Raw genomic sequence first — 25,124 nt, forward strand, 5'->3', positions numbered from 1 at the left:
CTCCCGTAACGAACCAAACCGAGCAGATTTACTCCCTCGATCGTCGTAACTGTTTTCCCCGACGAATCTCCTCTCCCTTTCGACGGCGTCCGCCGGTCGGAAACAGAGAAAATATCTGGTAGTCCTTCTTTCGTTCATCTATTCCGTAGAAAGGGTCGTCACCTTGTGCGACACATTTAGCGAGAAAGGAGAGTCAAGGTCGGAGAAAGCGAGGGAAGCCGGCAAATGGCGGTCTGTTCGTCTGCCGCCGCTCGAACAAAGCTTAAATTACAGTTTGGGGCTTAAACTTGTTAATCTTAATTAATAACCATCTTTAAAATTAATATTTTTAAAGATAATAAAAATTAAGAAGAATCAAGAAAAAAATTATATATTTCAAAAAATAACGTAAATATTTAAAAAATTATTTTTATGACATTTTTACGATTGTCTATTAACACAAATAAAAAAAAAAAAATCTACGGAAGAAAGCGCTGCGACTACAAATGTCACGGCATAGATGGCGTTACCAGTATAAGAAAGACGGACTGAGAAAGCGACTGGTTCGAGACGCAACGAGAGTCGGAAACAAGCCTCCCAAGTCCCAGTCTCCTCCACTGTAGACTATCGAGTCGACCACGTTACAGTTTACTCCTTTTGGCGCAAAAAGGAAAACGAAAACTTGGAGAAGCAGCTAAGACTAGATACCTATTCGTATTCCTGCGTTTCCTTGTCGACTCTCCTTAGGTTTACAGAGCGCAACAATCTCCATGGAGTTGCTTCGATCAAATTTGTCTCGAGTTCGCATCCCAGAGCCAACCAATCGGATTTATAAACAAGAATGTTGCATTTCGTTTGATACTCCGGTAATCCAATTTGCTTTTAGGTTTGCTTTGTTTGTGCAAAAAGAACAAAAGATGGTGTGTATGCGGTTTTGTTGAATGACGAGCTGTTGGTGAACTTCAGAGATCCGAAGGTGGCTTGTTCGTTGACATGAGCTCGTTTCTTGCATTTGGGAGAGAATATGTGGAGTGGAACTATCGAAAGACTGGTAATCCTGTTTATTTAAACATAAAGCAGATAAAAAAGCCAAATCCAGAAGATCGCCCGCTCAAGAAACCAGCTCTTTTAGCTATAGGTATTTGTTATTTATTTATTTTTTGTTTTTAAAATTTTGTATATTGGGTCAAAATGTTAGAATTTTAGTTTATCCTGTTTTGTTATTTGTTGATTACGTGGTGAGCAATAACGTTGATTTTTTAATTTTAGTTGGAAAAGCGTGCGAATTTTAGTTTCCTTTTGCCAAATTTCCAGCTATTTCCAGTTGATTTTTTTGAGGACTGTATGATTTTCTTATATGATTTATTGAGCTGTTAATACTTTAATGGCTATTGAAGTTGATTTTTTTTTATGAAATGTTTTTCAACTCTTCATTAACAGGTAATTAGTATTTTAATGAGGTCTACTTCAAATCTCAGTTAAAAAATTTAAACCTTAGCGAGTTGTTTATAAACTGCCTTGCTACTTTACCTAGTGCAGTGTTGTTATTGTCGGAGCCTTTCTTCTTATGTAATAATGTTGCAGGTGTAGAAGGGGGATTTGACTACCACGAGCAGGACTATGAAGAAACACATAGTATTGTAGTATTGCCTGATTATGTGTATCTTCCATTTCCATCCGTTGACTTACCGGAGAAGGTACTTAACCTGGAATCTTGTAAACCTTGTTCTGTTTTGAAATGTATAATTTTATGTCCATGTCCAATGTAACAGGTCAGATTGGCTGTTGATGCTATTTTAATGGCTGAGGGAGCAGAACGGAAGGAGCTAGTTGCATCATGGGTGGCTGATAAGAAGCATGTTAGTGCATATGCCAGAAAGCTGCAACAAATTGACAATGGAGTAGTTGTTTCCCCATCTGGCTGGAAATGTGCAAAATGTGAGAAGGTTGACAATCTTTGGCTTAATCTGACTGACGGCTTGATCCTGTGTGGGAGGAAAAACTGGGATGGAAGCGGTGGAAACAATCATGCTGTAGAGCACTACAAAGAAACTAAGTACCCTCTTGCAGTGAAGCTTGGAACCATAACCGCTGATCTGTCAGCAGCAGGTAATTTCTTCTTTTGGAGTTCTAAATTACTCATGATAATTTAATCAAAATTTTCAATTCATCTTTTGTAAGGTATTTATATCTACTTGTTTTAATATGATGAACATCAATTTTTTGTTTTGAGCTGTTTCTGTTTTTGTAAAAATATGAATGTTTAGGAGAAAAAGAGGAGAAGAAGGAGAATAGAGAGGAGAAAGAGGGAAGAGTGCGTTGAGTCAAGCACTCATTAGGGTAAAAAAATTGACACCCTCTTCTATTCATAACAACTTTAAGTGATTTTGAGCAAGGTTACAATAAATACCCTCATAAATTAAAACCTCACAACTCACTCAATACAACTCAAAATCTTCTCAAACTTGAATCTTATGTTTCTAACATGATTCGTGACTTTCTGCTGCTTCTAGAGGTGAATACCAGCAGGGTAAAATGACAAAAATATCCTTATATTAAATCTAACACTTCCTCTCAAGCTGGAGCGTATATATCAAGGAGCTCCAACTTGTTAAAAAATTCGTGAATTCTATTTGGCCCATTGGTGAATATATTACTAATCTGATCAGCAAATCGAACATATGGAGTAACCATTGCTCCACTCATCTTGTGTCAAGGATGAAGTGACAATCAACTTTTACATGCTTCGTTTGTTCATGGAATACATGATTGTTGACAATGAAGATGACAACTTGGTTGTCACAATGCATGGTCATGACCTCTTTGTTTGGAAAATTTAAACTTTTGTAACACCCCCACATCAACTTACTGACTGTATGGGTCATTTCTCGATATTCAACATTTGCACTAGACCAGCCATTACATTCTATTTTTTGCTCTTTCAATTGATTAAATTTCCACTAATAAATACATTGTAGTCTATAGTAGATTTTCTATCCAATTTTAATCATGCATAATCTGCATTTGATTATGCCTCAATCTTCACAAGACCATGTGGCTATGATAAACTTTTTCCTCGTGGCCCCTTTAAGTTATCGTAATATACTCTGAATTGCTTCTAAATGCACCTTACGAGAACATTCCATAGATTGACTGGTTGTGCTTACAACAAATGAGTTATCGGGACGTGAATAGTAGAATAAATAAGTTTACCTACCTGCCTTATGTAGATGGTCTTATTCTTAAGTTCAACACTATTGTTTTCATGAAGATTATAACTCAACTCCATAGGCATCTCTGCAAGTTTTGCACCAAGTAATTTCGTATTCTTGTAGCACATCTGTAACATACTTTTGTTGGGACAACACAATTCTTGCTTTACTTCTGGCTACATAAATCCCTGGAAAGTATTTAAGGGACCCCAAGTCTTTGGTTTGAAAGTGTTTGGTAAGATGTTCTTTCACTTTTGCAATCCCTAGCTCATCACTTCTAACAATATATCATCCACATATATAATCAACAACATAACTCTTGTAGGTCTCTTCAAAACAAACAATGAATGATCGTAGTGGCTTCTAGAAAAACCCAACGACATAACCACCTTCCTAAACTTGTCAAACCACGTTCTTGGGACTCTACTTAAGACCATAAATTGCCTTTTGTAACTTGCATACCTTTCTTGACTCCCTCTAAGCAAAATATCTCGGGGGTTACTCCATATATACCTCCTCATCCAAGTTTCAATTTAAGAATGCATTTTTTTTATATCTTGTTGATATAAAAGTCAGCCCTTGGTTACTGCTATTGAAATAAGAAATCTAACTGAAGATAATCTGGTTGTAAGAGAGAAGGTTTCGAATACATCAACCGTGTAAGTTTGAGTATATCCTCTAGCTACAAGAAAGACCTTATATTGTTCAATTAGCCCATCGACCTTATACTTCACTGGATATACCCAACGACATCCCACAACGGCAACTCCAGGAGGTGGGTCACATAATGTACATGTCCCACAGTCAAGAAGGTTATCCATTTCTACATACATAGCTTGTTTCCACTAATGAGACAAAGAAAGTTTCTAGTACTGAAAAAGGAATAGTACACAAAAGATAATGATAATGCAAATTTCTTAGAGCCAGATAGTAGTTCAAAGGACACAAACTTAGAAATAGGATGGCGAGTACATGTAAGGACACTTTTAAGGACTAGGGGTGGGCATGGGTCAGGTTGGGGTTGGGTTTCCCAAAACCCAAATCCGAACCTTGAACCCGAAATTCAAACACATAAAAAAATCCGAACAAGATTGGGAAACCAACCTTGTCCCTGCCTTGTTCCTCTGTTCTTCAACCCTGTCTCTGCCCTCCATCCCTGGCCCAAAACTAATGGGCCATTAAAAATGATTAGCCTATAATTTTTTTTTAAATTCCAAAAAATAAAATTTACTATGGTGGAGTTAAAAATTAAAACAACATATTCATCATGTAACCATATATACCCAGAATAGCAAATAACCTGTTCAAATTAAATTTATATGTTATCAAATATAAACATATTGTTCAAATAATTGCATTCCGTAATCCATTAAAAAAATTATAAACATGTAAAAATTATAAAAAAAAAAGATTAGAATGACAACATAAAAAAAAATCTTAATATACACCAATTGATACACCATATATACCTGGATAGAATAACAAATAACCTGTTCAAATTAAATTTATATGCATAAAAATACGAATAAATTGTTCAAATTGCATTCTATAATCCATTAAAAAATCTATAAACCAATAAAAATTATAAAAAATCTTTAAAAATGCGAAAAATTACAAACTACCAATTACCATGACAAAATCAAAATTAAAATAATCCGAATATACACCATATATTAGTTTTTTTAAAGAAACATGAAAAACAAGTTATCACAAAAAAAAAGGCGAACATTTACAAGTGAAGAGAAAAAAAATCAAATGGATAGCTTACTAACCTCTCATTAAGCGGATTCATCGGTGAAGATCAAATAAATAAGGTGGTTTACCAGCTGGTTTAAGTCCAAAATTGTGGTGGTAGGAGCAATGAATGAGGGGAAAAAATCTGGTTAGGGTTCTAAAAAAATTAAAATGAGGGTTAGAATCGGTGATAAGAATTGGGATTTGAACATTGCAGAAGGAAAATCAAGAGCTTTTACGTTTTTGTGGCAATTGGCGGCAATGGTGGTAGTGATTTGGCACAGGAAGGAAAGGAAAGGCCAAAAGGGAAGGGGGGATTTTAGGGAAGAAAAGAAATCAGTCTTTCTCGAAGCAGATATAAATGTTTTCTTGGAGTACATGATAAGATCCTCTTCAAGGTCTTAGGGTTTAGAGAGAGAGAGAGAGACTTTAGGAATAGGCTTAATTGATTTTTCTCTTAACCAAGACCCCTATTTATAACTTTTTCATTACATGTTTAGGGAAACTTCTCAATCAATTATGCTCCCTAATTACATCAATCAAGGAAGATTACAAAATTAAAGGAGAGAATCTAGGAAACTTCTAAATCAATTACAATCTTATTTTATAGAGACTCTTTAACAAAGGAAAGTAGAATTCTAGGAATCCATCAAAAGAAGAAAGGTAGGACTCCCATTTTTACCCTGGATTTCTAACATTATTTCCACTTTTGCCTTTGAGTACCATTTTTCCTCTTTTCTCCTTGAGCTCCTACGCCCCCATGCATGTGCATGGGTCAACGTGTGTGCCACCTTTTTTCTTGCTTCTTCTTCCTTGTTCCTTGATTTTTTATTTTTTATTTTTTTTTAGGAATTTAGGGTTACTATCAGTGCATTTTGCAGCTCACGATAATAGTCAATAAACTGATATATCACCTCTTTTCAGACTAAATAATTTTGCATACAATTCATAGATTTGTTACAAATTACTCTCCTATGCATAATAACTCAAGAGAGTTCCAAATCTCCTCAGTGTTTCATAGTTCATGACTTGACTTCTAAGCTTAAATTCCATATTATTAAGAGGCATCCTTAGCTGTTTCATATTTCATGTCATGACTTCTGAGCTTAAATTCCATATTAATAAGTGGCTAATTCACTACCTAACTCTCGTCAGTTTCCCACTCATCAGTTATTGGAACAAGAGAATCGCCTCGCAAAAACTTGGTCTTTTGCTTAGCTTTAAGATATAACCAAACTGATTTAGACCAACATAAAATTCTGGCCATTTAACTTTTAAGTGGTGATTGCAGTAGATCCTTTCCATCAGACACACTAGTCTCTCTAGCTTGTGCGAACACCTCTCCGAAGTCAGCCATACTAAACTAGAGTAATCAGACGTAAAAATTTCCAGAAATCTGAATGTAAAGCCTGCACAGGTTATGTGGGTCTAACACTACAATAATTAGCACAATAAAGAACTTCAATTCACAGTTTAGAAGAGATAATTGAGACCACAACCTCAACAAAATATCACAAAATAGGATGATGCAGGCAGCTTGGATGATGACACAGGCAAACGACACAAATTTGGTGATCTGTACTGGCAAGGTTGGGAAATTCCAAACTTTTTAAACCCTCTAGAGGCATAAATTTCACATAAAACCACTCACTTGGCAATACAAACCATCAACACCAAGGTTACACACAAAAGAAAAAAAAAATTAAAAAAATTTGACCTTTAGCTTCAACCAGAGGAAATTCTGAAACTCCCCTTTCCTGGAAGATGTGTAAACTTAGAAAAAGGGAAAGAAAATACATGAAGAGCTCTTGTAATTTGATCTCACTGGTCTGATACCATGTAAAAATATGATTTTTTTAGGAGAAAAAGAGAAGAGAAAGAGGGAAGAATGTGTTGGGTCAAACACTCGTTAGGGTAAAACAAATCAACTCCCTCTTCTATTTAAAACAACTTTAAGTGATTTTGAGCAAAACAATATTCTGCACAACTTAAAACCTTATAACTCACTCAATACAACTCAAATCTGATCAAACTTGAACTTTCTAACATGATTCCTAACTTACTGCTGCTACCTGAGGTGAATACCAGAAGGATGAAATGATAAAAATACCCTTACGTGAGTTCTAACGTGTTTACTGCCTGGTTTTCCGTCAGATTGAATTAATTTTCTGTGTGTATTTTTTCTTCTTTGAGTTGGGTAGAATTTGAAGCTTTGACAGGCAAAACAATTTAGTGTTTGTTGTTCTTGAATTCATGGAACCTTTCTGAAATAAAAAGTTAATCGAGAACTAATAATCAAATCTGTTGTGGCTGCTCAGATGTTTTCTCTTACCCAGAAGATGAAAGTGTTGAGGATCCTTTATTAGCACAACACTTGGCATTTTTTGGCATAGATTTTTCATCATTGCAGAAGGTTAGCCGTTTCCTTGGGGAATAGCTTTTTATTATGGTGTATCGATTCTGAAGTCTTTCTTTCTAATGTTAATCATTCAGCTTGTCAATGCAAATGCTAACTTGGTAGCTGCTTCTTTTGCCAATTTTGATATGGGACAGCACATCATATGACCTATAGTTTACTAAAGTATTACTCATTGTCTCCCACTGGTCACTGTATAGTTAACCTTCACATATGTTTTTATATGTTGATATATTTTCAGTAAATACTTGTCCAGTCAAACCGAGTTGATTAACCAAAATTTTATCTACTTTGAACTGAAAATTCACTAATTTTGAAGTATAAAAGTAGAACTTCTCAAAGAGAATAAAATTATGAAGTCGCTAAAAAAAGAAAATTATAAAAGTGAAAACCTAGGACTCTATTTATTTCATTCAAATTAAATTAAGATTGTTAACCTTTGTTTTTTTTTTTTTTTTGAAAACGTCGATTGTTAAGATTGTTAACCTTTGTATGCTTAGATTTGTTTGGATAGTAAGTATATCCAAAAAACTTTATACAATCAAATTATGTAAAACAATTTTCTGATTGTTTTATTCTATGTGCATTAATGGTTTAACAGTGTCTGTTGGGATGTGAATGAAAATAAGAAAAGCAAGAAAAGAAGACGGTCTACAAGAAGCCAGACTCCATTGAACCAGAACCAGCTACAGTAACTGTTTCAGTGGCTGCTCTGCATTTAACAACATTGGTTCAGCATGTGTCATAAATATTTTTGCTTAAACATTTTTATCTGTGCAATATTCACTGTATTACCTGTTACTTGTTTGCCATTTATTGTTGTCCTTTTGTGTGAAGAGTGCTAATGTCAGCATATCAATGACTACCATATGTGGCAAGCTCATGGAAGATGCGTACTTTTGTGTTTCACCTGAATGACCGCAATGCCTAATTCCTAATGATTTGTATTTCTTATTATTCTTCCAATTGGTAATCTCAAACTGTTTCAGAAACACTAGGAAATTGATTAGATTTCTTATTTCAGACTGAATTGACTACTGCTGAGAGGGAGCTGGATCAGAATACCAACTTTGATTGGAATCGCATACAAGAAAGTGGACAGGAAGTTGAACCACTGTTTGGACCAGGCTACACAGGGCTAGTCAATCTTGGGAACAGGTAAATTTGAGTCCACGAGGAAAACCATTATTTTCTTTAGTTTTTTGTTGAAAATATATTTGTCCTGAGTTATCTCTGTGCTCCTTCAGTTGTTATTTGGCATCAACAATGCAAGTAATTTTCTCAACGCATTCTTTTCGTTCACGGTTTGTGATGCTATACTTTGTTGTTTTTGGTAAATTTTAATTCTGCCATTTTCTTCCATGTATTTCATGTTTTAATATACATATGTATTGTGAGTTGTCTCAGCTATTATGACAACCAGAGCTTGAAAGTCGCTTTTGAGACAGCTCCTGCAGACCCAACTGTTGACTTGAATACACAATTGTAAGCAATCTTTTGTTTTATTTTGTTTGTAGTCTGTTAAGAGGTCATTGTCATCTGGATCATTATTGGAGCCTTCTCCCCAGTATGTTGGAATTGGCTGCACGAATCCTTGTTCTCGTTGTCGTAGACTAATTGCTGGAATTACAAGCTTCTTGGCTGTTTCTATTTGTTTTGTTCTGTACTTGCCTGCTCTTGTTTGTTGCTTGAACTGTAAACAATTGTCTTTTCCCCCTTCGAAGTTTTTTTGTCCGCTCCTTCTAGCAGTCAAGTGCATTATTTGTTTTTTTTTGGCATTTAAATTGAGTTTTAATCTTGCTGGATGAAATTAGTGCTGTTGTTGCTTGCCATGTGGCTTTTTTTGTCCTAAGCTTTGATGAGGACATTTAGTGGTTTGGCCTTTCTCTTTATTAGATCTACTAGTACTTCTTAGTCCACTTGTTTTAGGGTGGGCAGCAGTACTGTTTTCTAAGACCTGATGCATTCAGTTGTTGGTCTAGAACAAAGCCAGTAAGTAATTAGACAGATGATGCAACTTGATTTAGTTTTATATCACTTTTTCTTTGGCTTCAAACAGAACTAAATTGGGGCATGGTTTGCTCTCTGGTAAATACTCAGTTTTGGCTGACCAGGTACTTCTGAAAAAGCCGTTGCTTGTTAACCTTTATTTTAATGTTAGTTTTCGTTCACTGAAGAATATGATAGTTTTTCTCTTTGAGCCAGAAAGAAGAGAGTGAGAACTCTACACTAACAACTTCAAGTGCTGTAAGTTCTCTCTCAGTGAACCTGTTTTCCTGATTCAAGGGATTTCATTTGCGGCCTGCATAGATGCTGTGTTTTTTTTTTTAATCTGTTTTATAAAAAAATCACCGAGGGAAAGAAAACAGAAACAAGAGGCTTTGAGAGTTTGAGTGTCCTTCATGCAAATGAAACACTTTTTTTTTCTTTTTCAGAAACAAGAAGGAATACCACCTCGTATGTTCAAGGCAGTTATTGCTGTTAGTCATCCTGAATTCTCCACAACGAGGCAGCAGGTAGAATTCTTTCTTAATGTGGTCTTTCATAGTTTTGAATGTCTAGTTTTTTTTTTTCTTTCTTGAGCACCGGCATATCACTATTCTATTTAGTCCATTTTGTGTCACTGAAGAGAGGATGTAATATCTGTCTAGTAGAGTTTGATGCTAGCAAAGCCTTTTATCATCGGCCAATGAATCAGAAGTTCCCACTTCCTAGCGTCTGAAACGAGAGTTAAAGAATATTTTATATACTCTTTCAAGAAAGCCCTAATTGGTATTTCAGTGTGTTCTTTATTCTCTGTTTGGTTGGTGAGAAAATAGATAAAGAAAAGAAAGTAAGGGAGTTTAAGTAAATAATGAGGTTTTCAAAAGCTTAAACTCTATTCTTCAGCTCATTTAAAAAAAAATGAGGAAGTTTGAATTCTATTCTTTTATTTCTTTCACTTTCTGTCAAATCAAACAGGCCTTGGGGTTCAGGGTCATTTTCACTTAAACGGAAAATGCCTGCATCCTTGTCTACAGTAGTAAATTTGTCTGTGCTGAGGCCTTCAATTCTCTCATAAAGTTATTGTTTGTCAGCTCCATTTACAAATAACATGGTTGACATTGACATGTCATACCTGACATAACAATGAGAGATTAGTGGTCAGCCCCCCTGTTAACTAGATGGTCAACTAAACTATTAGGAGATCTATTAACATGAGATCATTAGATAACAACATTATAAGAGAAATCACAAATTTCATGACAAACATTTCAATGCATCCAGGAAGGGTTGTTCTAATTGCTGCCCAGTAATAACTGCACAAAATCTTCTTCAACCTTAACTTCAGTGGAGCCCCATGCTATTCCTTGTGGTTTGCAAATGAACCAGGCTCTCTGAGCTAAAGGCTCTAAAAATTTGTTGTTGAGGCAGTCTTTGAAGGAAGCTTATCATGGCTAAATATGGCTACAATGAGGGTATGTGCCTTTCTCTGACATAGTCCCCTTCAGTGCTTCCAGCCTGGGGAAGTCTAGTTGCAAATTCTTGCTGGAAGATACCAAGATTTATGTTAGAAGTAGCATCTCACAAACTTCTAGCCGGATGTTTGGGTGGGAGAGACCTCTTTGACTGCAGTTTTCTCTTCCATCTTCTCTTTTGCTAGGTTCTCTCAAATTTCAGTTCATGCCTCCTCTCTCTAGAAAGAAGCCTTTGCAATGCAGAAGCTGTGGAAGCAAGTCACCTATTGCCCTAGCTTGATGACTGTATATCGGCAGACATTGGGCTGACAGATTGGTTTTCATGGACAAATAACTCCTAGCTATACGTTGTTTTTCCAATATGGTTTATTGACTGGCATTGACCTTTTTTAGCAGCATGCTGGAGTATTCTTTTCCTGCACAAAGTTACTTTGTCTGTGTGCCGGTTATGGTAAGATTCTCATTGTCAATTAGCTTTGAGGCCTTACTGCTCCATTGCCATTGGCAATATGTAAACCATGTAACTAGCCACACCGTTTACTTCTCCTCTCAGATTTGGAGTGGCTTCTTGTGGAGGTTTAACCTCCAGTGCTGCTTCCCTGCTTCCTTTGTTGACTTATCAGAGTGATTTTTTTCCATAACTCTCTGTAAATCTGGAAAGGTTTTTGGAAGCATTTTCGGCAGTGGTGCTGTGGTGAGTAGGTCCAAGGAATATGACAAAGCTTTTGTGGGGTTTCTCACTCAATTTCTGGCTTTATTGAGCATACCATTCATGCCATGCTTTTATGGGCAGCAAGCTCCTTTGAGTTGATTCTCCTCTTAAGATCTATTATTTGGGAGAAATGGAGGGATGATAACTTGGTGACCTACATTATCTTGTTTCATTCATTGACTCCTCAGCCAGGCTGGCTCAAGCTCAAAATTGATGGTTGCTTGAGAGTAACCCCTGGGCTAGTTGGGGTGGCACAGTCATTAGGGATGTTGATGGTAGTGTCCATCATCGTACTTTGTACCCTGGTTCAGGCAACTTCACTGAAGTTGGGATTCATTTCTCTTCTCCATGACCTTCAGCTCTACAGGGATGCTTTGTATAAGCATCTTCATATTGAAGACGATTTAATAGCCGCTATCAGCTGGTTTGTGGGACACATAAATGCTACTTGGCGGTTCCTCCAGTTCTATGATGAGATCTGTTAAGATACTAGTTCAGGGGTATTTTGGTCATTTATCATATTATGTTTTATCTTAGCTTATATCTGTTAATGTTTTCATATTCTTATGTTTCAAATTTCATTCAAAAGAGAGGTGTATTCTAGGAATTATGTTAGTTTTTGTAACTAAGGGCAATTTTGTCCTTTATGTAGTCTTTCACTTAAACACCTAATAAAAGAGAGGAGCTCATACTTTCTGGCAAAAAATCCAATGCAGCCAAGGCACACGTTATTATTTGGACTCACATCCTACCCATGTCAACGGACTAGTGGATCCATTGTCTAATTCAAAGTCTCTCTATAACATCTTATTGTTGGGAATTGCTTCCCTTAGTTTCTTTTGCTTGTAGATCCCTCATCTTCAGGACTCTTATAGCCTTCATGAACTTCTCTTTGTTCATTGAAACTCATTTTTCACTGTCTTCACAAGAAAAAAAGGAAAAATAAGTGAACATTGACATAGAAATTAGGAAATATCCAACATAGAAATTAGGAAATATCCAACGTGCATGTCCTCTGTTTTCATTTAGAAAGTGTATACGTTTCTATTTTCTTTCAGCAAAGCAAGATAGGAAAAATTCTATATCTATGCTCAGTAAAAATTGATCTTTCCTTTCTTCCTTGAGGAAAGAGAAGATAGTGATGAAGCTACATTGCCTATGTAGGATGCGCTGGAGTTTTTCCTACATCTCCTTGATCAAGTTGAGCAAGTCCATACTGGGAAGCCTGAACAGGACCCCACTAGGAGTTTCAAGTTTATCATTGAAGAACGACTTTTGTGTCCTTCTGGAAAAGTGGCTTACAACAAAAGAACGGATTGCATTCTTTCTCTAAATATTCCATTGCATGCAGCAACCAATAAGGGTGTGAGGCTCTTCTTTTTGTTTTATTAAGCCATTGTTGAAGTTCTTCAGATGGTTCTTCCTAATGGGTATTATGATGTTGGTGTTTTCAGAAGAAATGGAAGCCTTTAACAAGTTGAAAGCCGAACAAAAGAAAATGTAAATGGCACTCTGAACTTGATGCTTGACATATTTCAAACTAACTGATTTGATTAAGACAAAGGATGAAGAAAGCTGTTGCTGTGCTAATCGGAGCCAAATCTTGCAGAAATAGTGAAGCAGTCCGTCCTAGAGTACCCTTGGAAGCTTGCTTAGCTTGTTTTACAGCCCCTGAAGAGGTGCAAGACTTCTACAGCACTGCCTTGAATTCGAAGACCACAGCAACCAAGTAAGTTTGCCAAGTCGTGTCCTTACAATATCTTGCGTGTGTTCTTGTTTTATCAATTATAAACCTTTGTAAAGATGTTTTCTTGTCACTTTTTCGAAAAGTTGGATCTTGTTGATTGAAGAAATTCTCCTTACTACTATAAGCAGAGGTTTGAATATCATTTTCTGCTATGCAGAACCACTGGTTTGACCACATTTCCAGATTATTTAGTGATGCATATGCGCAAATTTGTTATGGATGTAGGCTGGGTCCCCAAAAAGCTTGGTAGGCTATAGTTTTTTTTTAAAATTACTATGAGTTTTCTTCTGTTCCATTCTTGGCAGAAAAGTCTGAATATAATTTTTTTTTGGTCTTATTACAGATGTCTATGTAGACGTTCCAGATATCATTGATATTAGTCACATGCGCTGTAAGGGCATCCAACCTGGGGAAGAACTACTGCCAGAAGCAGGTACTTGAGTAAAGCACTAGTGGGAATTGACTTTTTTTAGTCGATTATGAACTTAATGTACACTCTTTTGTCACTTCAGATGTAGCTATATTTTAGGCCAACACCCAACCATGATAAGTCAAAGTTGAACAAAATAATAAAACCCGTGCATTGTGGATAAGCACTTCAAAATGTTGTACTATTTCTGTAGCCAAAAGAAACGTTGTGCAGTTTCCTTACGACCGTTCATTTGTTCATATATCTCATATCTAGGACACTTTAAGTGTCTCATCTTCATTGGGTTATTGGAACCATGAGAGGTCAAGTTGTGAGTCTCAAAAATTAACAGCAAATCTGGACAATCTGATTACTTGCTTCAATATGTAACTTTGTAATTTTTTACAACTTTCAACATATTGGACCACTCATTGAGATATATGCACAGTAAGTTGGGGAAGATTTTCATGTACTCAATCTGCTACTTTGTCATTCATTTGTTGCATCAACATCTCATGTATGTGCGTTCATAATTCATCTAGAAATTGCCAACTTAATTTTATTATTTTCTATGATACAGTTGCTGGTGGTGAGAAGATGGTTGAAGCTAATGGCCCTTTTGCTAATGAGGAAATTGTAGCTCAGCTTGCAAGTATGGGATTTAGTTATCTTCACTGTCAAAAAGCAGCAATTAGTACCTCAAATGTTGGAGTTGAGGAAGCTATGAATTGGTTGCTATCTCACATGGATGACCCAGGTTGTTTATCATTAGAAAAAAGTGATAGGTCTTAGATGGCTTGTAACTTGAAATGGTATTTTCTTTTTCCTATACCAGAACATATTATGATTGGATGACTGAATTTGCTTATGTAACTTCCATCAGATATAAATGATCCTATTTCTCAAGACATGTGGAATGCTGAACCTGCTCTTGATGAAGGAAGTGTCAGTATGCTGATATCATTTGGGTTTCCAGAAGAAGTTGCTAGAAGAGCTTTGAAGGCTTCGGTAAGTCTGTTTTATTTCCTCATATATTAAAAGATGTCTAGCTTGTCAACAACCTTAGATGAGAGGGGAAGTGAAAATAGAAAAATATGTTGAGGAAGAAATATTTGAAGTTAGTGTTGAACTTGGGTAAGCATAGGGTTGGGTTAAACAGGAAACCTGACCTGAAAAACCCTGTTTCGGTTTCTTCCTCACCCCACTTTGTGGAGATAGGATTGGGGAAAAAAACCTGGGTAGGGTTTTGGGCAAGGACGAGTTTTACCAATCCTGACCCAAACTTGACTCGACCCTTACCCATGCCTACCCCTAACTGAACTAATTTATAAGTATATGTATTGAAAAGTGAAAAGAGAGAACTTTAATTTTTTGGAAGATTTTTTATTATTCTTTACAGATATAATATAATAATTTTTATATTAGGTTATTTTAAAAAAATATATAATATTAAATAAATGGGAGATCAGGCCATGGGCTAAGCAGGGATGGGGATTGTTCTGGTTTTTTTCCTGGACTGGTTTTGGGGTCAGGTTCAGGTTTTCAAAAACTCAACACTAACCCGACCCATGCCTACCTCTAACTGAACTAATTTTTGTTAGTAATATGAATTTTTATCTTATCCACTGGACAATTATTGTAAAGCTTGTTTGGGGATGGTTATGGAACTAAAAGCCAAGTTATCTTTTACTTCCATTTGATTGTTTCAGTCTGTGGGTTATTGTTTAGCAGGCCTATCATGGGATATGAAATAATGTATTTGACCTTTTGTTATCGTTTTCTGATAGCTAAGTTTAAATCCTTGTAGGGTGGGAATATTGAGAAAGCTACAGACTGGATATTTAGTAATCCTGATACTGCTAACACAGCAGATGCAAATGCTTCGTCAAGCAATGAGTCTAGAACTGCTGAGTCAGGGCTACCTGATGGTGAAGGAAGTAAGTTCCTTGGATCCTTTTTTCTCCTATTCTGCTTACATTCCTTTATATTTTTGTTCCGTACTTGTTAACTGGTATTGAGTGTTTATTAGGCCTTTGATTAGGACAACAGCTAGTAAGATAGGATGCACCTCAAGGTTATCCAGCATTGCAATCTTCATTCTGTTCTGTTTCCTGTGAACGACATCTTATCCATTGATTCAGCTTATTTATGCCTTTTATTCCACGGGTAAAAATATGGGTCATCCTTCGGTATGTTTCTGTTAAATACCATCTTGCTAGCTCTTGACTAGAACTTGTGTGTTGTAAGACGTGTATTTCTCATTCATCACTACTATCAAAGCCTTGTTTCACCTATTTTGGGGTTGATAATAATTCTATGCTCAGACTGCTTTGAACTCAAGTTTGGTGATTTTTCGTTTTTTTATTTTTCTCCAGTCTCCGTTTCTCTTTGCCATTTTATTTTATTTTCTTTTCATGAGGTGATAAATATAAGTAAAATTCAGATTCATTAAGGTGTTCATCTGCTTTCCTTTGCTTTATGACGTAGATAAGAAACAGTAGTTTATTTTTTCTGTTACTAAATTTGCAGAGTACAAACTTATGGCCATAGTGAGCCACATTGGTACCTCTACCCTTTGCGGTCATTACGTAGCTCACGTGTACAAAGATGGCAGATGGGTTATATTCAATGACAACAAAGTTGGGGCGTCCATCGACCCTCCAAAGGACATGGGTTATCTGTACTTCTTTGAAAGACTTAGCAGCTGATCATCGTGCTGGATCCTGGGGCAAATCCAAGATGTTGGCAAATGGCTCCAGCCGGAACTTGAGGTGTTGACAGGGCTCAATGGGGCGCTCAAGTTGATGCGGAATGAAGATCAACAGTTGATGTACCCTCAACTGCAATTAAACAGTATCTTCTACTTAGTTCAAATCTGGTTGGAGTGGCTAGTGAGGTTTAGATTAGATCAACGAGGATGGAGATTAAATTCATGATGGAAGTTACACCGTCATTTTTTTTTTTTTTTGAATCAATATAGAAGGGGTTCAGAAATGTAAAGGCCGGCCGAAACTGCAACTGGTACTAACGTCTCTTTGGATTAAACATCTGATTTTTTTTTTTTTGGCTTTTGTTTCCTTCAGTTTCTTCAGAGTTCTTCACCCCACTTCCGCCTATTTGCTCGATGTGCCTGGCAATGAAGATTTACTTAAACAAGTGGTTGTTCTGAAGCCATTGCGTTGAGTCTCGGGAGTTCTCCATCCACCATTCTCGATCGCGTGCAGCCATAAATACGCAGGGTGGAGCGGTGTTAGCTTGCAATCAACCAGACAGACGCCAGACGTCTCAACAGCTGCACACCTGCACGGCTTGTCGGTCCATTGGTCCACAATCTCCCCCCCCCTCCGAATGCACGTGACCACCCTGGGACGACCTGCATCTTTTCCTGCAAAAATATAAAAGAGTAAACACAGTAAAGCAGAACCGCTTCTTTGGTTCTTATCTACAGAGTACTCTTACCGGAGTCCGTTGCAGAAGCCGCATTTATCCACTCAGTTCTTTTGTTTTCAATGCTTTATTATCCATCAGTTTCCGTGAACTTGTTAAAGGGCCAAAAAACAATGAAAGTGCATTATCGTTACTAGATGGACGGGGCATCTGAACCTGCCCCTGCCAGTGGCGCCATTACCTTGCCGCAATCTCCGAGGCTGAAAGAATGTCTGACTGTCCTGGAAACAAAATAACTACGGGAGACGGGGCTGAGTAATCTATAAACTTGTAATCGGTAAAATTAAGACTTTTTTTATATTAATTAATTCGGACAAATTATGATTCAAAATATGGATTATATTAAATGTCAAACTGAGGTCTCTAGGCTTTTGACTTCATTAATCCACAGAACCGAGACAGCTTAACTGCAACCCTGGTTGCACTGCAGTCCCAGCTTGGTCCCATGAGTTGTTACCACACACTGTGACTTAGATGTGGGTTGAGGCTAGGGTGCGTCAGTTAGGGACATATGTAGCTCGAGCGGAACTTTTTTCTGAGGATATGGCCGACTTAAATTGCACCATCAATAATGAATGGAGAAATGACAAAAAGGACTAAGAAGAGCGTTTCTGATTCAGAGACATGAACTTCTTGCTTAAAGGCATTAAATGAAAGGACTTGGAAGCACGGTTTGTCCGTGTTTCTTCTATGTCAGTCTGCTTGTGGGTCTCCGCCTCGAGGAGAATGAGAAGCATATTAATCTGTATAGTTACTTGACTGGGCCGAGGCGCAGGCCGGGTTGTATTTTCCTAATTGATTCGTTTCAATCCAGTCACCGGACTAAAAAGAAAAACTGATAAGACTCCATTCCTCATGAAGCGAGGGAGAAGGGACATATGGACGAACGTTTTGATTGTATAAAATATTTCTCGCTATACTGAAATTTCACCTTCTTTTTAGCAATTCAGTCCGGCCTTTCACCAGGAGAAGAGAAGATTAATTCTCGCAATTTTAGTGCAGCCGAGATTCCTCGATAGAGTATCTAATACATCGGACACACTGGCCAGGTGGACTTCAGAGTCAAATAGACTCTTATTTTTATCTGGCATTTCAAATTGCAACTTTCAACTGAACCGGACCTGAAGATGAGATATGTCAGCGTCAGTTGACGGTCGTACCACCAAACCTTTGTCTTACGTTGCTCAATAATCAAACTCTGTTAACAAGTTATTCAAATCTCTGAGTAGGTATGTCACGTCTTCTAACGAAAACTATTCTTTTCCACATCTGCCCCATTTAAGACAGTCTTTAAAACACAACTTAATTATAAATCATGACGAATGATCATTTTGGTTTTTCTTTTTGATTTTTTTTTGTAGAGATAAAGATAAATCTCCGCCTGTTTCTCAAAATTACCTTCTCTTATTCCTGACAAGAACTAAACTACACTAACACTTCAAAAGCAAACAAGAATAGAAATTCCAATCGTTCGGTCTCTGTTTTGTCCTTTCCGTCCGTTCCCGCAAGAGAAGTAACAGAAAGCGAACGATTTTTTTTTTTTTTTTAATTTTCTCTTTTTTTTTTCCTTTCCATTTTGTTTTACCTCCGTACGAGATCAAGATGCAGCGATTTTGTGTCTCATCGTTCAAATAATTTTTCGGCTTTCTTGTCTCCTTTTTCTATCCTTCTCAGCATTGCTGAATCTGCGAAAGCCGAAAGGTTTTCTGTTTGCAGAAATCGCTCTTCTTTCGTCTCTTGAGCTCCGGTTCCAGTCTCACGGTACTGGTTTTCTCGCTTTCTGAGCTCGAGCAATGGTGGTCGAGGACACATACAGGGGTCTCTGAACTGTACAGCGTGTCAAACGTCGAGTCGTAACCGTCCATGACCACTTCTTGCATTTCGGCGAAGCAATCAAACAACTTGTCCTACGTGCAGATTCGAGATTTGTATCACTCACTCGGAAACAGGGAGAAAACGAGAAGAAATAAGACAGCAGGAAACAACGTATCCGTATTCAACTTACATTATTTACAAATATACATGTAGAGATCTCCTTTCTGAAGGACGGATATTGTATAGGCAATAGCTCATGAGATGCAGAGAGTAGCGCAGAAGCAGCGATGATAGACGGCTTATATCGAAGAAGTTTGACATCTGTTATAAAAAGAAGAGTAGAGATCAGTTCTCTATAAACTTTAATGCCAATAAACCAAATGTTTGAGTTCTCTCTACTTTACCGTTCTGAGCTTTGAGGATGATATCCGTAGCACGAGCTTTAAGACATATCTTTAATGAAAGATCGTTGAAGTTGAAGTAGTCGAGAAAGAAAGATACGAACGAGAACGGCGTTATCGAACGCATTCTCCACTTAAGAGCACCGAGTATCAGAAGCTCCATTCTTCGAATGGTTTCACCGTCGAAAATAAATCCTTCTTCGCTCTGTGAAATGGACGCAAATGTTAGTCTTGAAACCAGATAGAGATAAGAGCCAAAATCAGCTTTTTTTCTTCCTCGCCTTTCTTACCTGAACATCACTCAGAGAGAAGACTATTTTCTTCATCTTGGCGGCAAGCGAAAGGCAAGATATGGCTACAAGTCTTAAGATCCATGGCTTCCCTTGCTGCAAAACCAAGGCCAATAAGAGCTTCAGCCAAACGAACCGAAATGAATAGACCTCTGAAAGACGATTGAGAAAAAAAAATCTCACAGAGAAGAATGATATTATAAAAGAAGAAATAAAATCTATAAAATCCTTTACCGGAATTTCTTGGCTCGAAACAAATCGATCAAGGTAGTTAATAGCAAGATAGGCCACGAACGGATCGAATCCGCAAGAGAACTGCGCCTGAAAATGTTGAACTAAATTCAGAAAACCTAAAAGTCAAAAGCCAAAAGTTATCCGCGTTAAGGTTTCTATAATCTATTAACCTTCATAACCAGAGAGACCGCATTTTGTCGAAAGGAGACGTCAAAACCTCCACTCATAAAGCTATGACAGTTTACAGCCGGCATATGATCGGATTCCGCTTCGAAGAGCGATGCCAGAGTTTCCGACTCATGAAGTTCCTGAAACGGATTTTCCAGATCAAACACTTCCATCTCCCTCCCCTGTCTCGCTCGCCAGAACTCAGGAGCGGTTTCCAAAAGAGAAGCAGACCGCCATTGGACTGAAAAAAAACAAACCACAAAAGGCTCCCACTGCGCGTTGAAGACTTGAACTTCACTCCTCGGTCTCTCTTTCCCAGCACTCTTTTTAGTCTTATCTATAGCGAGCCTTGATTTTCATCAGCTCCTTTCGGTCTTGATTTCCCCCGTTTACGCCAACGAAACCGTGTATAAGAAATTTTATAAAGACGACGGAGAAAATAAAAATGCTTATGTGTCGTCGCTTTTACAGTGGAGTACCGAAAATACCCCTGAGATGTCGGGGTTCAGCTACAGTGTGTCTCTGTCTGTGGCGTGGCTGCGACCCGCGAGAATGATTTCTCGCCAATTTCGCGTAGAGCTGTCTTCTCGGTCGAAACATACAAATCCGATAACCCCGACACGAGCGAGGCAGTATATTAAATAACCCTAGTTCCGACTTCCGAGGATGAATCTATTTCCGTGTTTTCTAGAAATAGAAGTGCAGGATGAATGGTGTACAACCTATACTGACGAAATGAGACGATATATTGAGCAGGAGAAATTGAGAAGACGTATCGTGGCTAAGCTGTCGACTTTCCGCATCCAATGGGATATGGTCAGCGTCGGCTGCAGTTAGGTATAAAGCCGCAGCTACGCACCGTATATGTATACCGGAAATGGTCCCGTCCCCGCCATTATTACTGAGTCACCCGTTTTCCAGCAAATTGGTCCATTTGTGGCTACGAAAGTTATTGGTTGGGTGAGTTGACTCACCGTTGAAAGAGATTCGCCGCCCAGGCTTAACCAGCCTCCATTAATAGTCCCTTTAAAAAGAAAAGCCGCATAAATTCGTATTCCCAGAAAGCAAAGAAGTATTAAAGCTCTTGTGAGATGGAGTGGTCCAGGAGAGGAAATGGGGCCGACAGACATAGAATGGAGCCGACGAATCCACCGCTATATACAGAGCTGCTGCAGGGTTAGAGATTTGGCTCCGCTTCTTTCTTTCCGTTTGTCGCCCCTCTGATTTTTCCGGAGAGAAATGAATGCGCCATTGGCAGAGATACAGTGGGGACCCTTATCACATGCCTACCCGTGCGCGATCAGCTAATTCTTGTTTTACCTCCTCCTGTCTCTGCCTCATCAGTCATCACCATCCTACAATCTACGCCTCCAGCAGGTATTTTATTGCATGGTCGATTGGTCGTCGCCGGTGGTGGTGCTTTGATTCTTTGACAGCCTGACCATCCCCTACTCGCGCGGTTGTGTGTTCACTGTTCAGTTCGGCTTTCTGATTCAATTATATCATTACACTCTCTGCGTTCAATTTACGAGGGATGGAGTATGGAATGTAGCCAAAGGAGACGCGCCAAGCTACTGTTAAATCGTTCTTGTGGTACACTGTTGGTGAGATAGCTACATATGAGAAGAGCTTTTGAAGTAAAGGCGCGTTACAAAGGAACAGAAGAAAAGAACAATTCTTGCGAATGCGATCGAATAAAGAGCAGTTCCTTTGACGACCTTTAGATCACATGTGTTTGGTTTGGAGAGATGATTGACATCAAAATCAATGCGTAGGGGTAGACAGAGAATGATAGATAACCCAACCCGTGAAGAGAGATGAGCCTCCGCTTTACTGCGAGCGAGCATGGTAAGCTTTGTAAGCCCCTGTGTGCAGATACAAGAAACTGCCAACTTTTGATGGGTAGCCTTTCAAATCCATCCAAAAGGCCTCTGAAAATACACTTGGAGGAGGAAGACGAAGAATCGCATTAATATTTTCCCTTATCCAACCCCAGTTGCCAGCTAGAGGCTCGTGTCCTCGCGCTGAAACAAGTTCGACATGAGCCCAGGAATAATGGAAAAACCCAGAAGCTTGCTTCTTAGATGACCCTTCATTCTTGCAATAAAATCTAGTAGCGGATCTCTGCACAATCTCTGGTCTTTTATACTGCTGAATCATCTTCTGACTACGAGTTTCAAGCATTTGGCCTCTTCTCGCTTGATTGTCCGAGGAATTATGACAAACAACCGGAAGAATATAAAAGACACCATTTTTAGGTAAATTAGACAAGAGATTGGATTTACCGTATGGCATCGTATGTATCAAACAACCTAGTCGGGGAGAGAGAGAGAGAGAGAGAGACGCAAACATACAGAGACGAACAACGCGCGTACAGAAGCGATAAAAGTAATTATTAAATGGTGGGTATCAACTATCACCAGACGGTCATGTCCAGTCGACTGTGGCTGTTGTGACTGGAGCAGACACTACAGGAGCCCGGAAGCTTCCAATAGACAGCTTAATCTTTCGTTCTTAATCGTCTCTAAATCTTCCACCCTTTCATTATCTACTAATGGAGACTGAGTGGAAGTCACGGGCAGAAAGTACTGCAATCATTTACTCGTTCGTAGCGAAAAGAGTTGTCCCTTGTGCCCTGGCTTTTTTCTTCCACGTTTGGCACGCTCTTCCCATCCGACCTTCTTTCCAAAAAATCGCTGGAAGAATCGTTTGTGACCTGCTCAAGCTTATCAAATCCGAGTTATCATCTCGGCGAACAGGTTTCTTTGTCGTAGCAAGTTCCGATCAGCCTCCCAAGTTTCAGGAATAGAAATTATTCAACTCTAATATCATATCAAAACTTGACATGATCCATTTTGTTACATTAATTCATGTTACATTTGTTTGTATCCCATTTATATTTTCTAAGTTCAGATCCAGTAATCGTTTATAGGAGCAGGCATTGGAAACTCTTTCGTATTACCTGACACCTGCAACACCCTATTGTGATGTCCCCTCCCTCCCTGAGGAAAAAAGAATTTGTCGGGCCCTTCTGGCCTCTTATTTCGTTCCCGGAATGAGAAGAAGGGATTTGCTGAGACATGATTCTCCTCCATTGATTATACATCAGGTGTGTAGATTGCCTTTTGCTTGTCTTCGTTCCTTCCTTCGTTTGTCAATTTTAAGATAACGGTCCCACTGGTTAAGGTGACAGTGGTAAAATGAGCTGTTTCCCTTAAACCCATGCGTCCAAATCTTCCAAACGGTCTGCCATTACTGTGCAAAATCTTTGATAAATTAGAATTTGATTTGGAGACAGAAATGATCAGGGAAGATGGTCTCATTTGACAAGCCATACATCAATAAAGCTGAACAGCTTAGCAGAGTACCTCGGCTTCTTTCTCTCTGCCCCTTTATTTGCTTTCATAATACATAAATTTATTCCTTTCTTTTTGGTGACAATCCTTTGGTGATACGACGGATTCTTCATTGCATTGGTGCAAGAGAAAGCCTAAAGGAAAAATGTATGTGTGTCTGTGTCAAAAGGGGGGGGAATGGGAATGGAGCTCGTTTCCACTCATTGGCAGGAGACTAAGGCCTTTTGCTTTTGCCTCGTCTGGGTTCCTTTGTTCTCCTTCCCTAGTCTTTTTTTTGTTTTTTACATTTTAAGCTTTCTGGTGGACAGACCAGACCCTTTGCAGAGGCCTCACCAGTGGTTATAACGATATTCTCTGGGCGGAACGACGACGACGACGACGACGAAGACTTCGATTTCATTCCCTCCTTTTCAGTTTTCAGCCTGTACAGTATTTTTTTTAAGGAGAAACAGTGTGGGCACGCTTTGGAACGACGTGGTTGTTGTCATTATAAGCTGCTCGTTTAGGGAAGGGATCACATGAGTACGAATGCCACGCCTTACTCCCCATGCAGATGACACCATTATTGGGCATGTCTTCACTTCGACTCAGTCCCATGTCTTTTCATCACAGCACCAGGCTATCGCTGAGTCGTGTCACTGGAAGAGATAACCAGAGAGAGCTTTGTGAGGCGTAGAAAATTAACAGGCAGAACGACGATGACTGATCATGATCTCGTGATGAATAGACCAAGGGCCCATTGTGGGAGAGATCCGAGAAGCTTCCTGACAAGGAAAAGGTTTTTTGAACAAGATCAATCGACATTATAACTTTACGGAAATAACAGGAAGTCTCCAAGGATCACATGAAGGAATACTTTTCTTCTTGTGATAATAAAGACGTGGGACCGTAGACAGAAGCAGAGTTATCTCATAGCTGGGTTGAACAGTTGCCAAGATTTCTCCAATGAAGAATGGCCTCCCGGCAGTTCATACTGCACCAAATGAGTGGCTTCTCTTCATCGGTCTGTGGCCTCTTCTGATGAAATTGTCCAGGTCTGTTCATACAGAATGTAGTCCAGAAGAGTTGAGACATTCAAGTCTGCCCAAGTACTGCTTCGCTCTCTGTATTGCCAGCAGAGCTCGTACTGGAACCTCAACAATATGAGAGGGTAATGAGAGGGAGAGCCAGAAAGGGCAAGGAGATATTGTTTAACGTCCTTCATGTGTGTATCAACTGCCCGAGGACCATGTGGACCACTGTAACTCCAAAGGCAACAAGGTCCATGTGGGCCTAGTGGCTAGTGCGAGGACAATGATCCAAGATCGGAAACCTTATTCGCTTTCCTAACGTGTGACTAGGGGCCCCTTCTTTGTACCAGAGACAGCCCATTTGTTAATGAGACAAGACACTACACTGGCCGTTCAACAGTGAGAAACCTATTTGAGCTAAGTCCATTAGTACGTTGTGGTCCAAAAGGCCGAAATCTGCGCGCCTAAACCCCGTCGTCTCCCTTCTTTAGATTCGGCAACTTGCCGACTCTTCTTTAATGGGGGCCAAAGTAATCCACCAATGGATAATAATTCATGTAAGTTGGCCAAAGTTCCTGGTTGAAATATGTTTTAGAGAGAAGCATTAAAATAAAGGAAAATTTATTAAATTATCTATTTTTTTAACAAATATTAATAAAAAATAACTAATTTTCAAACTTAATATAAAAAATACCCGACTTTGATGGGTACATGTATACAATCCAACTCAATACAT

At 38.5% G+C, this 25,124-nt stretch overlaps 2 protein-coding genes across 3 annotated transcripts; one reads left to right on the forward strand and one right to left on the reverse strand.

Annotated features, from left to right (window-relative positions):
* Positions 1-507: 507 nt before the first annotated feature.
* On the forward strand, positions 508-16,731 carry LOC137965091 (ubiquitin carboxyl-terminal hydrolase 14-like). 2 transcript variants are annotated; one of them, XM_068811495.1, is made up of 20 exons: positions 508-845; positions 946-1,117; positions 1,564-1,676; positions 1,752-2,088; positions 7,244-7,338; positions 8,366-8,499; positions 8,589-8,645; positions 8,749-8,826; positions 9,401-9,455; positions 9,529-9,588; positions 9,777-9,857; positions 12,676-12,874; positions 12,966-13,011; positions 13,121-13,240; positions 13,416-13,504; positions 13,602-13,691; positions 14,248-14,424; positions 14,551-14,675; positions 15,475-15,604; positions 16,197-16,731. In XM_068811495.1, the coding sequence occupies exons 1-20, from the start codon at positions 750-752 to the stop codon at positions 16,373-16,375; spliced, it is 2,433 nt and encodes an 810-aa protein (XP_068667596.1). In that variant the 5' UTR covers positions 508-749; the 3' UTR covers positions 16,376-16,731. The 2 variants fall into 2 exon arrangements, with proteins under 2 accessions (XP_068667596.1, XP_068667597.1); XM_068811496.1 differs by having other exon boundaries at positions 9,547-9,588.
* A 1,215-nt stretch (positions 16,732-17,946) lies between these two features.
* On the reverse strand, positions 17,947-20,401 carry LOC137965096 (putative cyclin-D6-1). The gene is made up of 6 exons (XM_068811500.1): positions 20,025-20,401; positions 19,855-19,941; positions 19,621-19,716; positions 19,334-19,535; positions 19,120-19,250; positions 17,947-19,021 (listed from the first exon to the last, which is right to left on the reverse strand). Exons 1-6 carry the CDS (start codon positions 20,193-20,195, stop codon positions 18,785-18,787), a joined length of 924 nt encoding a protein of 307 aa, XP_068667601.1. The 5' UTR covers positions 20,196-20,401; the 3' UTR covers positions 17,947-18,784.
* Positions 20,402-25,124: the final 4,723 nt, after the last annotated feature.

Source organism: Aristolochia californica, unplaced genomic scaffold, assembly GCF_029961685.1.
Source record: "Aristolochia californica isolate CCGP_79_NKW_82.1479 unplaced genomic scaffold, dmAriCali1.0.hap1 SCAF_5, whole genome shotgun sequence".
Classification (NCBI taxonomy): Eukaryota; Viridiplantae; Streptophyta; class Magnoliopsida; order Piperales; family Aristolochiaceae; genus Aristolochia; species Aristolochia californica.

Bases quoted from the DNA above. Each gene is read 5' to 3' on its own strand.
- LOC137965091 (XM_068811495.1), top strand. From the start codon at position 750: ATGGAGTTGCTTCGATCAAATTTGTCTCGAGTTCGCATCCCAGAGCCA. The intron at 7,339-8,365 runs GTTAGCCGTTTC...TTCTTATTTCAG, and splicing joins ATTTTTCATCATTGCAGAAG to ACTGAATTGACTACTGCTGA. The intron at 9,858-12,675 runs GTAGAATTCTTT...TTGCCTATGTAG, and splicing joins TCTCCACAACGAGGCAGCAG to GATGCGCTGGAGTTTTTCCT.
- LOC137965096 (XM_068811500.1), bottom strand. From the start codon at position 20,195: ATGGAAGTGTTTGATCTGGAAAATCCGTTTCAGGAACTTCATGAGTCG. The intron at 19,942-20,024 runs GTTAATAGATTA...CAACATTTTCAG, and splicing joins CGGTCTCTCTGGTTATGAAG to GCGCAGTTCTCTTGCGGATT. The intron at 19,717-19,854 runs GTAAAGGATTTT...TTGGTTTTGCAG, and splicing joins TTTCGAGCCAAGAAATTCCG to CAAGGGAAGCCATGGATCTT.